The sequence below is a fragment of the Sturnira hondurensis genome, unplaced genomic scaffold (assembly GCF_014824575.4).
Source record: "Sturnira hondurensis isolate 20B ecotype Veracruz unplaced genomic scaffold, ASM1482457v3 Scaffold0011391, whole genome shotgun sequence".
NCBI classification, from domain to species: Eukaryota; Metazoa; Chordata; class Mammalia; order Chiroptera; family Phyllostomidae; genus Sturnira; species Sturnira hondurensis.
In genome coordinates this window covers 451,448-469,220 of record NW_028084022.1, presented here as the reverse complement: position 1 = coordinate 469,220, position 17,773 = coordinate 451,448, and the positions used below count along the sequence as shown (strand labels likewise).

At 37.5% G+C, this 17,773-nt stretch overlaps 1 protein-coding gene across 1 annotated transcript in view; it reads right to left on the bottom strand.

Moving 5' to 3' along the window:
* The window catches only part of PAK3 (p21 (RAC1) activated kinase 3), a 121,170-nt gene that overhangs the window by 91,590 nt on the left and 11,807 nt on the right, over positions 1 to 17,773 (bottom strand). The window contains exon 2 of the mRNA XM_037060161.1: positions 4,586 to 4,686. Within this exon, the coding sequence (XP_036916056.1) occupies positions 4,586 to 4,686 (101 nt within the window). The remainder of the gene's footprint in view (positions 1 to 4,585; positions 4,687 to 17,773) is intronic.

Below are 17,773 nucleotides of genomic sequence, written 5' to 3'. Positions count from 1 at the left end.
AGAAACATGAATTTGGAAAGAAGAAGGATGGCATTATGGACAGCTTCAGCAATAACTTGTAAGTTTGTTTCCTATCTGGTGATCAATCACAGGTAGCCAATGGCCACGTGATGAACTTACAAATTTCAATGCTCAATTCTAGTTAACCATTTTTAGTTTCACATTGGAAGTGTCTGTATGGCTAAAAGTCAAGAGATGGCTTTATGGTGATGTTAAATTTAACATTTGTTTTCATTGATGTGATTCTTCTGTACTTTGTAGCTAAAGTCATGACTGGATTAAAGAAAACTAGATAGAGGATTTCCTACAAAGCCAGACTGTTTGAATTTCTTAGACATTTAGACAAGGGTAAGGGGAATCACTTTGTTTTAAACCATATATGAATATTTTCACTTTAATTCCACAGTTCTGAATCCCCACTTCCCACAAAATAAGATCTTATATAAGGTAACAACTTTATCTAAGTAAAGATATCTCCAATGCTATAGAAGCATGTTTTGACCCAAATGGTTTAATCTGGGATACAGGTTTTTAATTCTTAGCTTGGGGTTACTCCAAGCACAGTGAAAAACACTTTCACATGCATTAAATAAGCAATTTAATGCTAAAACCTTAAGCCAAAAAAATTGAACGCAGGAGCCCATGCACGATCCCCATTCTGATTCTCAGTGCAATTAATAGCATCTGGTTAATGCTGTAATGGCCAAAGCATGTATTAAATGTTACAAAACCTGGTATGCATTGCACATAACCACTAGAGCAGACATCACTAGCATGTTCATTACCATAATCATTAGAATATTTGCAGTTATTATACATTCTCATGACACTTCTAAATTTTGTGATAAATAAGTAGTCTTGTGATCATTAGACAGCTGGAAAAATTGCTGCCAATTGCATAAGATCCTCTAGATGAATTTACTTACCATATGACTACATGCCTGACATAATTTTTATTTTCTTTTTTAAGTTGAAAGAAATCAGTTAATCAACAAAACTTGATACTCAAATTTGAATGTATGCCACAAAGGCACATAATCAGAAAGCAGTCCTATTACTCCAAATTGAGGAACAAATCCCAAAAGTTAGATAGCTAATGGAGACCTGAAAGTGAGAGCATGAGAAACAGGAGCAGGTATAAATGCCTGGACATGTATACGATAACAACTAGATGCACATCAAGCTAGGTATTGTTCAGTGTAGCCCAGGAGAAGGTCAGCATGATACAACAGGCCAAGCATCTATCTTATCATAATAAATGATCATTTATATCACTCATACTATTTTTTCCTCTAATTGATTTGAAGCAAATATCACAGATCTAGAGAACTGAAAGGGGGAGTTCTGAAGTATTTGGGACAAAAATGGCAATATAAAGTGTAAGGACTTCTAATAGTTTAATGCCCAAAATCTCACCTCCCAACTTAATTTTAATCTCAGTGTCCAAGTATATGAACAAATACATGAGGTTATAGGGGCCAATTAGCCATAGGGCAATCATGAAGCAACACATCCAAACAGTATCCAAATATTAAAAATAACAAGCCATTTATGAGACAACTAGACTAGCTAGTTCAACAAATTGCTCAAAATTCTACTTAAATAACTGCAATAATTAAATTAGCTATGCAATCAATGGATTAATAGTACTGTGAAATTAGGGCTCAATTTTAAATTCTACCAACAAAATGATTTTTAAAAGCTTAAAATGAGGCTTACTGTCATTTTGTGTTTTTTAAGTTTGTAAATATAAATAATAGGTTAAGACAGTAAAAAAGGCAGAATTTGGCATCTTTAAAAGTAATGTGTGGACCAGTTATTGTAAAAGATCATCAAGATGACAATAAAGTACATCGTATTTCCAAATTTAGCCTGTGTCATATATCTGTATTCAAATGGGTTTCCAATATACCACTGCATCCAAACAATTGCATTATTTAAAATAATTATTTCACACTGGGTGGTTAGGCTTAGTAGATTGAGCGCCAGCCTGTGAATCAAAGGGTCATGGGTTCAATTCCCAGTCAGGGCACATGCCTGGGTTGTGAGCCAGGTCCCTATTAGGGGGAGCATGAGAAGCAACCACACATGGATGTTTCTCTTCCTCCCTCTCTTCCTCCTTTCCTCTCTGTCTAAAAATAAATAAATAAAATCTTTAAAAAATGGTGTTTTTTTGCAATTGGAAAGGTTGCCCATCACATATCCCACTCCATCACTCTCTGGCTGGTTCTTTTGGTTCTAATTGATAGAAAAGTTAAAATGGCTGACTGCACTAAGCAAGATGATGCCAATTCATTTTCTTCATTTCTATTGAAATCCATAAAGAAACAAGAGTATCTGAACATAGATTGCATAAGATGTCAAACAAATTGGGAAAGTAGAAAAAATTTAAATTAGAAAGGAAACAGAATGTTAATGAGAAGTGTAGAGAAGAAAACTTTTACATCAGAAAGTAAAAAGGAAGAAAAACAGAACAGAAAAATATAAAATAACAACAATAAAACACAAAAGAATTAAACAGAAGGAAAGCACATAGAACACAAAAAGATTAAAAAACTGGAAAAATAAAGTTCTTCAAATTAAAAAGGGAAGAGATATTAGACAAAATTTATAAAGTTAAGTACATTTCTATTACAAATGTGAAAACAATAGTCAATCTATGACTTTTAAAATGACCTTAACTTTATAAATTTATAAAAATTATCATTTGGTGGTAATGATAGTGGTGACAATGATAATAATGACAGTGAGTCTATATTTCCTAAGTATAACTAAGAGAGTATTCTCACATATTGTAAACAACAGAAGCTGTGCTCAAATTCCAGGCCATTTGAATAATGTCTCTTGACTCCAGTGATGAAATTGGTTAAATCCTACCACTCTCTCAAATTTATTTATTTATTTATTTGTTTGTTTATTTATTTATTTATTTTTATTTTATTTATTTTTTGAGAGGGGAAGGGAGGGAGAAAGAGATGGAGAGACACATCAACGTGTGGTTGTCACTCACATGCCCCGCACCAGGGACCTGGCCCACAACCCAGGCATGTGCCCTGACCAGGAATCAAACCAGCAACTCTTTGGTTCTAAGGTCAGCACTCAATCCACTGAGCAACACCAGCCAGAGTTAGTATCTCAAATTTATCAGTGCCAGTACTTCTTAATGTTCTCTTTTTGCTACCAAGAATATACAAATAATTAGCTCACATCACTTTACAAATCCAAGATGTTTACCTAATTTCCATTTCATGCTCATATAGTTTACTTCCAGAATTAAAAAAAAACTGTGCTTTAGCCCTGGCTGGTGTAGCTCAGTGGATTGAGCACAGGCCTGTGAACCACATGATCACGGTTCAAAACCCAGTCAGGGCACATGCCTGGGTTGCAGGCCAGTTCCCAGTAGGGGGCTCATGAGAGGCAACCATACATTGATTATTTCTCTCCTTCTCTCCTTCCCTTCACCTCTAAAGATAAATAAATAAAATCTTTAAAAAAAACTGTGCTTGAACAACAATTAAAATAAAATTTTTTAAAAAGCATAATGTATGAAGAAAAAAATTAATTTGGTTATTAATTCAGAGACAGGGTTTGCTTTTCCAAATCAAATTAATTTGTCATCTCTTTTTTTTTCTTACACTTTCACTTAACCATATAACAGTGTACTCACTAGGCATCATGTTATATAACAGGAAATTCAACTATTAAATCTAAATTTAGCTCTGGTTTAAGAACCTATGAATCAACTGTGATGGTCACATCAAATATTTTTTTGTTTGAATGCATTCAAAATTATTCATTATCTCAGAATGCAGAGTGTGACTGAGTTTCTTACTAGTATGGGAAAGAGAGTTGATCTTCCTGGGGACATATTTCTAGGCAGAACTTTTCCTTCTTCCATCTAAAAAAAAAAGATGTTAGATCTTAAGTATAAAATGTCATAGATCTGAGATCCTGTGCAATTTGAGCACTACAGATATCCAAATATAGGCTGGATCTATAGATATAAAATTTTGTAGAGAATACTTATTGGTATTTACTTTGTTGTATCTATAACCACTAAAGCATATATAATCTGTATATCCACCAATGTTTCTTCCTGAAACATAGGGTTTGCTTTTGAGTATCTACAAAAAATACCTATGAAGCCCCCAAATAAGCTATGTTCTTGAAATTACAGGGCAAACAGGTGAGTTTTGCAGAGTTTTTTTGGTTTCTGTGTGTGGTGAGCTGATCTGAATAATCCAGATTTCAACGTAAAGCCAGAATTATTCAGACACATCGTCCTCACTGTTCAAGTTGAGTCCATGATTCTGTGATTCACTTCAAATATAAACAATAGACTCAACCAAGAAAGGTCAAACTACTAGGACTACATCTTATATGTAATGGTAAATTAGCATTTTCAATCAAGTGGAAGATTTACAGAGCCATCAGACATTTTTGTTAAGATGGACATTATTTTGCCAATATTCTGGCCATCAAAAACTTCAAGTCTATGACATTTTGGCACATGGCAATCTTGCTTGAAATCTATTATAATAAAGGATTTTTTGCAAGGCTTACAAAACAAAATAAGCTTACTTACAGTGAATTCCCCAGTGACTGCATCAAACCCCACATGAATCGTATGTTCAAAGTCTGAAGGAAGAGAGATCTCTGGGCGTTCTTTCTCTTTCTTCTTATTGGCTAAAGGCAAAATGTCAATATGTATTTATTTGGGATATAGTTTTGTCATCTAAAATTTGTACTGTTAAATTCATCAAAAACAGTTATAAATGTGAGACAGTTAATTCCAACATAATTTTAACAATACTTAATGGCAGAAAATAAAATTTTATTTGCAGAAGTGGCTGACAGTTGGACAAAAAATGTTATAGCCAAATAATTTATAAATTTCCAAAACCCAATTCAAACAAAATCTACAGTCAAACTGATATACATCCTCTGCCAGTCGAACAATGTAACCACAAAATATCTGTTATTGTATTTAATTGGCTTTCTTGGATCAAATACTACTTACTACAGAAGAAATACTCAAGTCAAACTAAGTCTAACTATTAGAAAGAAAGGCTAGAAAATAAAATTGCTTATGCTATCTAAATATAAAAGTGCTATGAGTTGCTTCTATGTCAACCATAGCAAATTACCAAGTAGTTGGAACATCTTTCATTTACATGTGTAGAATATAAAGCATGTCTTATTAAACTGCAGTACTCTTTCAACAAGAATAACATTAAAAAATAAATAATAATGTTATAAATCTTTATCATTAAAAATGGTGTTAGTCATTTCTTACCTAGCACTTTGCTAGTAAAGACATACAAATTACTGTTTTTTAAATGTTATTGATTATGCTATTACAGTTGTCCCATTTCCCCGCCTTCATTCCCCTCTACTCTACATACCTCCTTCCCCCATTCCCCCCTTTGCTTCATGTCCATATGTCACAAGTTCTTTAGCTTTTACATTTCCCATACTATTCTTGTCCTCCCCATCCAGTCTATTTTCTACCTACTGTCTATGCTACTTATTCTCTGTAACTTCTCCCCCCTTCTCCTCCTCCCACTCCCCTGTTGCTAACCCTCCATGTGATCTCCATTTCTATGGTTCCGCTCCTGATCTAGTTGTCCACTAAGTTTGCTTTTGTTTTAGGGGTGGTTGTTAATAACTGTGAGTTTGCTGTCCTTTCACTATTCATATTTTTTATCTTCTTTTTCTTAGATAAGTACCTTCAACATTTCATATAATAAGGGCTTGGAGATGATGAACTCCTTGAACTTGACCTTTTCTGAGAAGTGCTTTATCTGCCCTTCCATTCTAAATGATAGCTTTGCTGGATAGAGCAATCTTGGATGTAGGTCCTTGCCTTTCATGACTTGGGATACTTCTTTCCTCCAGCCGCTTCTTGCCTGTAAGGTCTCTTTCGAGAAATCCGCTGACAGTCTGATGGGCACTCCTTTGTAGGTGACTGTCCCCTTATCTCTTGCTGCTTCTAGAATTCTCTCCTTCATTTTAATCTTGGGTAATACAATTATGATGTGCCTTGGTGTGTTCCTCTTTGGGTCTACCTTCTTTGAAACTCTCTGAGTTTCTTGGACTTCCTGGAAGTCTATTTCCTTTGCCAGATTCGGGAAGTTCTCCTTTATTATTAACTTTTAATAGTAAAGTTCTCCTTTATTAACTTTTCCACTTGTTGCTCTTCCTCTTCTCCTTCTGGTATCCCTTACCCCTATAATTCAGAGGTTGGAATGTTTAAAGATGTCCTGGAGGTTCCTAAGCCTCTCCTCATTTTTTTTTTGAATTCTTATTTCTTCATTCTTTTCTGTTTGGTTGTTTCTTTCTTCCTTCTGGTCCACTTCATTGATTTGAGTCCCAATTTTCTTTCCATCACTATTGGTTCTCTGTGCATTTTGCTTCATTTTTATTAGTGTAGCCTTCATGTTTTCATCTAATTTGCAACTAAAATCAACCAGTTCTCTGAGCATCCTGATCACCAGTGTTTTGAACTGTGCATGCGGTAGGTTGGCTATCTCTTTGTCAATTAGAAGTATTGGCTCTGAGGCTTTGACCTGTTCTGCTTGAGCCATAATGTTTTGGACTGTTTGCGCCTGTTACATATGAGGAGCCAAAAGCTTAGGTGTTCACAAGGGTGGGTCAACCCAGTCACTGGGTTGCGACTGGAGGCAGGGTTAGAGAGGGAGCAATGGTGCTTGTTCTGCGCTCTCTCAGATTTCGGTCCCCTCTGCCGCTTCCCACAAGCAAATTGGGCCCTTGGGTGTGTGAGCTTGTGTATGTTCTAGGACCCTGCGGGTCTCTCCAACAAAATCTCCTGTGAGGCTGGGAGCATTTTCCAGCACCTCAACCCCTGAAAGTTTTTCCAGTTGGGGCTTTTAGGCTTTAATTCCTGTTGCTGAGGCCCTGAGTTGCATGGTTTGTCTCACTGTCCTTTTTTTTTTTGCCTGGTTTATCTGCATGTGAATGTGTGACCGTGGTCAGTCAGCTATCTTGCGCCCTCACTGGGTCTGCCTGTTGCCACCCAATCTGGGATCTGCCAACTGCCGCCTGTGCTCCTGGGTCAGTCAGCAGCCACTGCTTTTTCCTGCTTTGACCCCTCCCCACTGGCCGCTGACTTCGCCCCTCTTACTGGTCTGGATGAATGATTCGTTGTTGACGGACTGTGGTACGGTTCATTTTCCCATCTGTTTTGGTTGTGTGTTTTTTTCCCCCTAAATCTTTGTTGTCCTTAAATTTGGTTGTGTGAGGAGGTACAGTATTTCCACCTTCACCTCCATCTTGGCCAGAAGTCCAAATTACTGTTTTTTATGGAATTTTTTTTTTAAGTTCTTAGAAACCTCAAACCAGTTTTCTTTGATTTAGTCATTCTAATTTGTAGCTATTTTCCATGTCCCAATTATATTCTGTCATATTACCCATTCAAAGTCATTGTCCTCAAGTAGCAGAGTTTTCCTACTGACACATTTATGAACAACCACATCAATAGTTAAATCAAAAGCCTTTAAAAATATAACCAGTGTAGAAATTAAGTTGGGAACTGTAAAGAAGTTCATCCAGAAGTAGATCCCAGAGGAAGTTTCTGTGAAAATATTGTAAATGGTATCTGAGACCCTCTATAAAATACATATCAGCAGATTTGAGCATGTATCTCTGTTAAGGCTGCATTTCACACTAAAAAAAAAGTACAGTTCTAACACATGTGTGCTCAATTAAAGCCAATCAATTTCAGAATTTCCAGGGTGGCCCATTTAGAACATTCTGGTTCAAATAGATGTCTCCCTAGCCTTTTTTTCAAACATTCAATTAACCATACATGAATTATTAGTTTTGTGAGTAACCCAGTATAATTTTAAATCTAAAACCTTTTATTTTCAAATATCACACTATGGCTTCTTTTCTCTTTGTACACTGACTGCTCCATATCATCAGCTAGGAAACAGATGTAGAGCAGAAATATGGAAATTCAAGTACTGAGAGGATTAGTATACAGGATTAGGAGATGGGGGAATGAGGGTCACTGAAAGCCTTTGCCTGGCCATGGAACACATTTAGGACACATTTTGAAAACTACACACGTGCCATCTGACTTAACTTTAGTATAAATCTCAATTTTACAGTGAGACTACTTTATTGATGAATGTTATCTTAATGGAACAGTGAAGTTTAGAGTTTTCTATTGGTCCTGTTATCTCCCTGCATGTTTGTGGACTCTAGCTACCACTTACACGTGTTCAACTACAATTTCTACTTTTTCAGAAGGTGAAACAGAACAATCAGCTTTCTGTTCTTGCCGCTTCCTTTGAAAGTGTCCTAGCTACTCATGTAATAATTTATTTTTCCTTTTTCCTGATCTCCCATTCATGTTGGACATGGCTAACCATTTCTCTTTCTGCTTTACCTCCTTGACAATGTTGTCTCAATCTTCTCCCTCAGTAACTATTTATTTGATTAGCATTCCTTGTTTTGTCTTTTCTAGTGCACTCTTTGGCTTTTCACAGTCCTTTCTCTTTTTTTCCAGATTTTATTTATTTATCTTTAGAGGGGAAAGGAAGGAGAGAAGGAGAGAAGTATCAATGTATGGTTGCCTCTCATGAGCCCCCTACTGGAAACTGGCCTGCAACCCAGGCATGTGCCCTGACTGAGAATCGAACCGCGATCGTGTGGTTTGCAGGCCTGCGCTCAATCCACTGAGCTACACCAGCCAGGGCTCACAGTACTTTCTTTACACTCATTCATCTTAGATGGCATCAACTACCAGATACTAAGTAATGTTGCAAAATTCCATATATCCAGCTTTTGTGGGACCAAACACTTTATATAATTTGAAGGGAACACTCACTTAAGTAAACACAATACAAAATTGCTAGGACTCCTCCTAGGGTCTTGGAAGAGTCCCAGGCAAGTGAGAAACTCTGAAAAAGAGGACATATTTACTTCATAGTAAATTTACTACTGGTGGTTGGTGATCTTTTGGGGGTCAAAGACAACTGTAAAATATCTGAAGATGTAGAACTTCTACCCATGAAAATGTGCTGCACACACACACACACACACACACACACACAATTTTGCCTATAATTTCAGAGGTTTGAAATTTCCCTGAACTCCAGGGTAAGAACCCATAGCTTAATTTCTATCTCCAATTATTATATCAGCTTGCATTTATGATTTGTCTTGCCAGCAAATAAGCTCTCTTTATTTCTCCATTTAGTATCAGCTGCACATTTGAAGCACACTGTTTTAAACATAAATACTCTATTTGATCTGAGCTATGTGAATTGCCTTAATGGTGTCTCCCTAGAAGGCCACCTGATTTTCAGTTCCTTACCAGTCTAATCATGCCATTTCCTTTGCTCAGGGCTAAGAATAACAGATACAGTAAGCCAAAACTTGCTCCTTCTCCCATGTCCATGTTCTTGGTGAAATGATATCACTAACCACCAGGTCAGAGAAGGATTAAGGCCTTAATGAAAAGATTATGATCCCCTCTCTTGAAACATATAATTCAAACTAAAGCATAAAAAGGTAAAGAAGTCTAAAATACTCTGATATCCCTATGACAATTAAGTATTTTTAAAAACAATATATCCAAAATCAGTATGTTTCCACATTTTGGGTACTCTGCTTACTCTGCATATTGGGTAATCCAGCACTGGCCTAACTGTCCAAACCACAAATTCAGGAGCTGCTTTGACCTCTACTTTAATTCTACCTTAGTCTGTCACTAAGTTCTTTCTATTCTATATCCCAAACTCAAATCCATCTTCTTCTTTTCATCCTCACAAACCATTATCTTCATAAGGTATCAGCATTTTTTACCTGGTCTTACTGTCTTAAATTTTGCTTCCTGCAATTTATTATGCTGGGCCAAAATAATCATTCGAAACATAATATTACCACATGCTTATCTTTGTTTAAGATGCTTAAATGGTTCCTCACTACTTATGCTTCTTAGCATACTATCCAAGTTGAAAATTTATGCTTCTTGTCATGCTATCCAAGGGCCTGAATGATCTGCCTCCATCCCTCTCCATTGTCTATTCTTGCAATGGCCCCCAGTATCCCATACCCATTTCAGACTCCCTAAACTGCTGGCTTTTGTTTTTAAATTTATTTTTCAATTACAGTTGACATACAATATTATATTAGCTTCAGGCATATAACATAGTGATTAGACATATAACTTGGAACATGAGACACACCCCTCCAAATTTGGGAGGAATAATGGTTGTTAATGCTGCTGTTGAGTTCTTTTTACATTTACATTGGTGAAATATTGTTATTTATGTTATTAAATATTTTACCACATTTTTGCTTCAAATTTTTTTTCCCTATTTTCCTCCTCTAAAACCTAGATGCATCTTATGGTCCAAAAATATGGTATATACCCTATGAAGTGATATAAGTCTAGATCCCATTTGGTACCTTTCATAGTTATTGCAATATTATTGACTGTATTCTGTATGCTGTAATTCACAGCCCCATAACTAATTTCATAACTGGAAATTTATACTTAGTCTCTTTTGCCATATTCATCAATCCCCTGCTGGCTTTTCTCTTACTGCCAAGCTTTTATTCACATTAGGCCAAGGCCTGGAAAGTCTTAACTTTTTACTGTTTCCCCTCTGCTTTATGTGGATAACTCCCATTAGTTCTTATTCTTGTTTTCTTTTAGAAGATTTTATTTATTTATTTTTAGAGACAGAGGAAGAGAAGGAGGAAGAGAGGGAGAGAAACATCAATGTGTGACAGAAACATTGATCAATCACCTCTCGCACAGCCCCAACCAGGAATCTGGCCCAAAACCCAGGCATGTGCCCTAACTGGAGATCAAACTGGTGACCTTTCAGTTTGCAGTATGGTGACCATCACACTGAGTGACACCAGTCAGAGCAATCCTTGTTCTTCAAGATTCATTCTTAGGTTTTTCTCTCCTATAGCAAGTCTTTTTCTACTTCACTCTGCAAAGAAAGTTAAATGCCTTTCTCTTCATGCTCCCATGGAACTACCCATCGTATACTTGGAGTTTGACACTTATCAATACTGGATTGTTATTCCTTCTTTACATACCTATTTCTCTAGTTAAAATTTGAGAGCTTGTTTTCAGGTTCTAGCAGGGGAGTGCAGCTACTCAAATACCCTTAATTGAAGACCGGTCCTCTCTTATAGTTGGGAAGGTTGTTGTCTTTGACCTAGCACAGCTTTGGGAGGGACACACATGGATTGGTGAGGGAGGAAGGGGACACTCACCTAGCCAGCTATATCAGCCAAATTAATCCTAGCAATCAATGGGGTGACAGATGTCACAGCCAGATCACTCTCACATCCTATTTCTCTAGTTAAAATTTGAAATATTTGACAGCAGCGACTGTATCTTATGTGGTCTCACATTTCCTAGCTCCCGGCCTTATATCGGCACACTTGATAACTATCATTTATGAAACATTCACCATGTACAAAGTGTTTGTAATATTATCTAATCACCAAAATCTTATAAAGTAGACCTTATTATTAATGTTTTATAGACAAGGAAATGAGGCACAATGAGTTTAAACCATACACCCAGGTTATTTAGCTGGCAGTTGTCACAGTCAGAATTTGAAAAGATTTCCCAACTGTGGCTATAGCACTTCTGGATACTGGCTGGTGTAGCTCAGTGGATTGAGCGCGGGCCTGCGAACCAGAGGATCGCAGTTCGATTCCCAGTCAGGGCACATGCCTCGGTTGTAGGCTGGTTCCCTGCAGGCCAACTCCCAGCAGGGGATGCACGAAAGGCAACCATACATTGATGTTTCTCTCCCTCTCCTTGCCCTCTAAAGATAAATAAATAAATAAAATTAAAAAAAAATCTGTTCACATATTTAAAAAAAAAGAACTTCTGAATAACTACACTAGAACTAAACTTCTGAATAGCTACACTATTTCTTATTCAGTAGCATTAAAAAAAAACACCTCGACATATTTAAACCCTAGTCTTCAGTTACTGTTTGTGATTGAATAGGGCCTAGATGAGAACTTTTTTTTCTAACACTAAAATGTATCTCCTTCAGAAAATTCTGTGAGCATTGACCATTTACATGAAGATTCATCCTAACCTGAATATTGGGATGATAAGGCTTAGCCTAATCAGCTGTGACTTGATATTTGTAGAAAGCAGAAGACCAAGTGACTACTACTTTCTAGGCACATTGTGCATATTCTATTGGAACCTAGAATGAAGGCCATAAGTTGTTGATTAGACCACTACAAAGAGTGTTTGGCCTTGGGACCCTCTAGGTGTACATGTATTTTAGTTATCACTCCAGGAGACAGCTAATACTTCCTGTCTCTCATCTTGACACTTTTCTTCATCCTACCACCCTTGAGAGAAAGAAAAGTCCCTCTAGACATGTCATCTCCTATACGATCCACCAGCCAGAGTTCCATACTTCCTCCAGTGGCTATAGCTTTTTCCATTACAAATTCACCTAGACCATCAAACTCTTCTTTAAATGCCCTCTTTACTTCCTGCCTTAGGTTCTCAAACTTCACTGTGCATCAGTCTCATCTGAGAAACTTTATTTTTTTAAAATTGTCTGAAAACAGAACCCAATCTCTAGCCTTTTAAAATTTTTTTAGATTATTTATTTATTTACTTATTTATTTATTTATCTTTAGATAGGGGAAGGAGAGAGGGAGAGAAACATCAATGTATGGTTGCCTTTCGTGCATCCCCTGCTGGGAGTTGGCCTGCAGGGAACCAGCCTGCAACCCAGGCATGTGCCCTGACTGGGAATCAAACCGTGATCTTCTGGTTCGCAGGCTCATGCTCAATCCACTGAGCTATGCCAGCCAGGGCTTCATCTGAGAAACTTTAAAATAAAGACAGATGTCTGAGTCCCACCCCCAGAGATTCAGAATCAGTTAGTCTGGACTAGACCTAAGCACCATTCATTTTTAAAGCTCCTCAAGTATTTCCATTAAGCAGCTGGGGTTGAAAAAAAAACAACAACAACTGTAAACCTTACTATCCAATGAGGGTACTAATTTCAGACAATCCTTATGGGCACTGTTCACTCTTCCCCATCCCAAGTCCTTAGACCTGGGAGAATAGGAAAGGGCAGTTTCTCTCTTTTTTATTCCAAGTTGTGTATTTGAAGTTAGTACTGCTGCACTTGCCAACAAAACCTCTCTTGTGAGGTTATTGCCATTTAGTAACCTTGGCTAACTCCTCTTACCCATTGAAGACTTTGATTTCCAGTCTTCATTCCTGCACTCAATGTTGTCATCACTCTGTGAAATGTAGTATATAAATGGACATCTGCTTCACACCCTTCCTTTTTTAACTCTTTGACTTCCATCAACTACAATAAACTTGACTTCCCTTCCACTTCTATTTAATCCATTCCAACGACCACCTTTTAAAGCAGTGATTCTCAACCAGGGTTGCACATCAGAATTATTTATAGAGTTCCATAAAATATCAATGTCTGGGGCCCACCCAGAACCTACTACATCAGAATTGCTGGGTGCAGGGCCTTGGGAAATATATTTTAAACTCCACACACAGATAATTTACAGACCAAATGGAGAACCGTAGCTACCCTAGTACTTTTCATTATCTATAATGGCCCTTTCTCTAAAATATTTAACCCTGTTATCTTGTTTCCTAAGCCCAGCCTCCCATCCTGCTAGCTTTCTCACTGTTTTAAGCCCTTACTCCCATTTTACCTGTTCTTTGATCTCAACAAAACCACTAGCTCCTAGATGCCTCTGTTTTTAGCCAATTTCCTATCTTCCTCCTGGTCAAGACTCCATGGCCCATCATTTAAATTGCTCTTAAGCCACTGCCCTGGAAACTCTTGGTCTTTGATCTTTTCTTGCAATTGTTCTGAAAAACTCTACCCACAGAGAATCCAATCACAAAACCTCCACTTCCACACCGAGGCTATTGAAAGTTGCTGGTGGAGAAAACATATAGCTATGAATATTGGTGTTCATAGATGATAGTTGGGTGATTAATGGTGCTCAGCAATATTCTTATTTACCCCTGCCAACTTCGTTTTCCACTCCTCTTGCTGAATATTACAGAAATGTACCACTTTACTCAAACTTGTGCTTTAGCTTCTTCTCTCTTACTTTCAGCATATGAAATTCTTTTTATTTCAATGAGAAAAATGAAGGCCACCAGTTTGGAACTCTTTTGACTTCACTCCTTCTCCTAGTCTTATGCAGTTATCTCTCAACTCACTGCAAGCAATGTCCCATCCTTCTGCTTCAGGTTTACTCTTCCACTGGTATCTAGATCCAAGTCCCTCTCACTTCTTTCATTTTACCTGGTACCTTCAAACTCTCCCCCTCGACTGACACTTCCTATTTGGCTTAAAAGACATGCTGAGATATCTTTTGTCCTTAAAAATTAAAACCTTCTGTCACATCGAATCTTTCCCTAACTGCTGGTCTCTCAGCCTTTTCTTTTTTAAATGTTTGGAAAAGGCAATCTAGACTTCTTTAGTCCTCACTCCTCCAACCACAGCACTAAGTCCCTGAGGTCACAAATTAATCACCTTCTTGAAAATGGCTACTTTTCAGTCCATATCACCATTGACCTCTCAGTGAAAACTAACATTGCTGACCATAAATTTCATGGTACTCTTCCCCACCTTCTTTTACATAACACTTTTCTAAAGTCTGTTCCTACATTTCTGCATCTTCTGTTGACTCTAAATAGTACTCGCCAGGAGCTGTCCTAGGTCCTCATCTCTTCTTATCACCTCAGCTCTCCCTTAGGTCACTTCATGTACTTGTATGTTTTCAATTATCATCTACATTAGTGATTCCCCATATGCACTTCCAGCCCTGACCTTTCTGCTGTACCCTGAGCCCATGGAGTTAACTGCCTACTGAATATCTCTATTTGGAGGCCTCACAGGCCCCTCACTCTAAATATTTTCTAAAGTAATCTATTTTTGCTGCCTTTCCCCACCCCAAACAAGATCTACAATTCCTCCTGTGTTTTCTACTTTACCCTCTCCATTTTCTCTTCCTACAATCTGATCGGTTGCCTAATTCTATTAATTCTTCCTACTAAAGATTCCTACTGTATTGTTCTCTACTATTTATATTGATACTGGCCTTGAGGCCAGGCCAGGCATTTCTCATTTGGATGACTCCAACAGCCTGCCTTGTCTCCTTCCATCCCTCTCTTCCCAAATTCATTCTCCTCCTCTGGCTAGGGTGATATTTTGACACACAAATGTGATATATCCCTGCTTCAATGTTTCGCCACTGCCTTCAAAACCAAATTCAAAGCCCTTAGTGTAGCATAAATAAGTTCTCCAGGATCTAGTCCCTAATAACTTTCATAGTTCTACCCCCCACCCCTCTCCCACTCTCACTGTATGCCCCAGCTATTCTGCACTACTTATAGTTGTATTTACAGAACCTCAGCTAATAGTGTGCCATGCCTACTTCCTTTATAATGTTAATATTCCTTTGATCTGAAAGGCCATTCATCTCTTACATGTACAGCTCTTTTCCTTCTTTAAGACTCACCTCAGTTCAATAGTTACCTCCTCCAGGAAGCTTTCTCTAACTTCCCCTCTCCGCAAGCTCAGGCTTGAATAGATACCCCTCTTCAGTGCTCACTTTTATGTTATACTTACCATGATAAACTCTAATCATTGACTGACTTGTCTTTGTCCCTCACTAAGCCACCAGTTTCTTAAAGGCAAGAGATTGTACTTATTCACCTTTGTACTCCAGCATCTATGAAGAATAAGACCTGATTCAATAAATATTTAATGAATATGCAAATACATGAATGAATGAATAAATGATTTTCATTTAATGAAATGAGACCCAGTATATGGAGACAGGTCATGCATATTTGCCATTATGTGTTGATGGATGAGGAGGCAATGATCCAGGTTTCCCAAGAAAGCTAAGGAGTGAGGGGATATGTTAAAGAGTAGTTATAATTGAAGTTGGTGGTGGTGACATTGTTGTTATTTTTCCCCAACAGTGGGGATGACTGTGTACACATCAGACATACCTCTTCTGAGGTGGCACTTTGGGGCTAAAACCATATATATTGTCAACACAGATGGGCAGGGTTCAAGGTACAGCAAAACAACCAATTGTCCCCAGATGAAATCCCTGGATAGGCCTATGCTTGCCTTCTGAAAGCATTTTAGAAAACTGTCACCTGAATCTTCCTTATTGTAGGAGTTCCACTTGTCATATTCCCCTAAAATTGCTGGAAATTTTGTTGGGCCTTTTCATTGGATGTCATATGGTCATATCCAAAATTACTTTTTTAGAATACTTTCTAGCTCCTTGAAAACAGAGCATGCAGGAAAAAAAAAAAGGAAGGGCAGGGAACAGACATAGAGAAATGCTTTCCCACATAAATTTAGCCTGAAAGGCCCTGGCTGGCGTAGCTCTGTGGATTGAGCACAGGCCTGCGAACCAGAGGATCAAGGTTCGATTCCCAGTCAGGGCACACGCCTGGGTTGCAGGACATTTCCCTGCAGGCCAACTCCCAGCAGGGAATGTATGAAAGGCAACCATACATTGATGTTTCTCTCCCTCTCTCCTTCCCCTCTAAATAAATAAATAGAATTAAAAAAATTATCCTGAAAGCACAGAACAGTAATCATTTTGAAAAAGAAATGGAAAGTATACAAAGTTACAGTATACAGTATAATTTAAAAAGTAACATTTAAAGCCACGTTAATACAGAGAGTGAAAATTAAACATTATATAAATAATTTCTAAAATGCAGAAATAATTTTTCCAAAGAAAAAAGCACATAGGCTGGCTAGTTCTAAGCACTAAGCATTTCAAAACCTTAGCTCTAATGACCAGTTCCCTCCTGCTACTGATCTAGGGTCCTTTCCTTTGAATCAGTCAGTGAGTCAGTTAACAAGTATACAAAGAATTCAGGATCAGTGTAGTGACAGATTATGGTACTTTATTAGGAATCTAATGTTCTAAGCTTGCAAGCTAATTGGAGAAATAAGTTGAGCAAATAAAAAATAGAAATTGATAATACCAAATCAAAGAAAATTAGATTCTAATATGAAAAGAGTATAAAACCAGTGGTGGACAGTGAGGGATTACTGGCAAAGGTAAGACTACAGAGATGGATCTTAAAGACTAAACAGGCAGGAAAGGGCAAGGCAACTAAAGGAGGAAAAACAAGAGAAGCAAAGCTTGGAAGTAGAAATGTATAGCATATTGATGAGGAAGTGAGAGACAGTAATGAAAATTCTACTGGGAAAGTTTTTTCAGTAGATGAATAATATGATAGAGTGTTTTCTGGCAGAAAAGCCAGGTAGCTATGTGCTTCTAGGTACATATGACATGGGTGTGGGCAAGGCTTCAAAATGGTTCCTATTTCATGCAGGCTGAGGAGAAAAATAATGGTGAGGGTAAAATGGGGAGGACCTACTTGCCACTGAATCTGTTGCCTCTAAAGATTAGCTATTGGACACTTCCTATAAATTGTGTATATTTGATCCCTGCAACTAGATTGAAAATTACCTCAGGACAAAGAACCTGGTCTTATATGTAGTAACCCTGACAACACTCAGCATAGAGCCAGGCACATAAAAAGCAGGCACAAATCTTTTCTGAGTTAATCATAAAACATGCTCCAGGTAAGCCTATGTTAACATCTAATTATATTATAACTGATTTTAAAACTGATATAGCTAATAAACTAGATTTGTGCTCAAATTTAGCATGCAGCTCAGATTTATACACTATCTGGTTG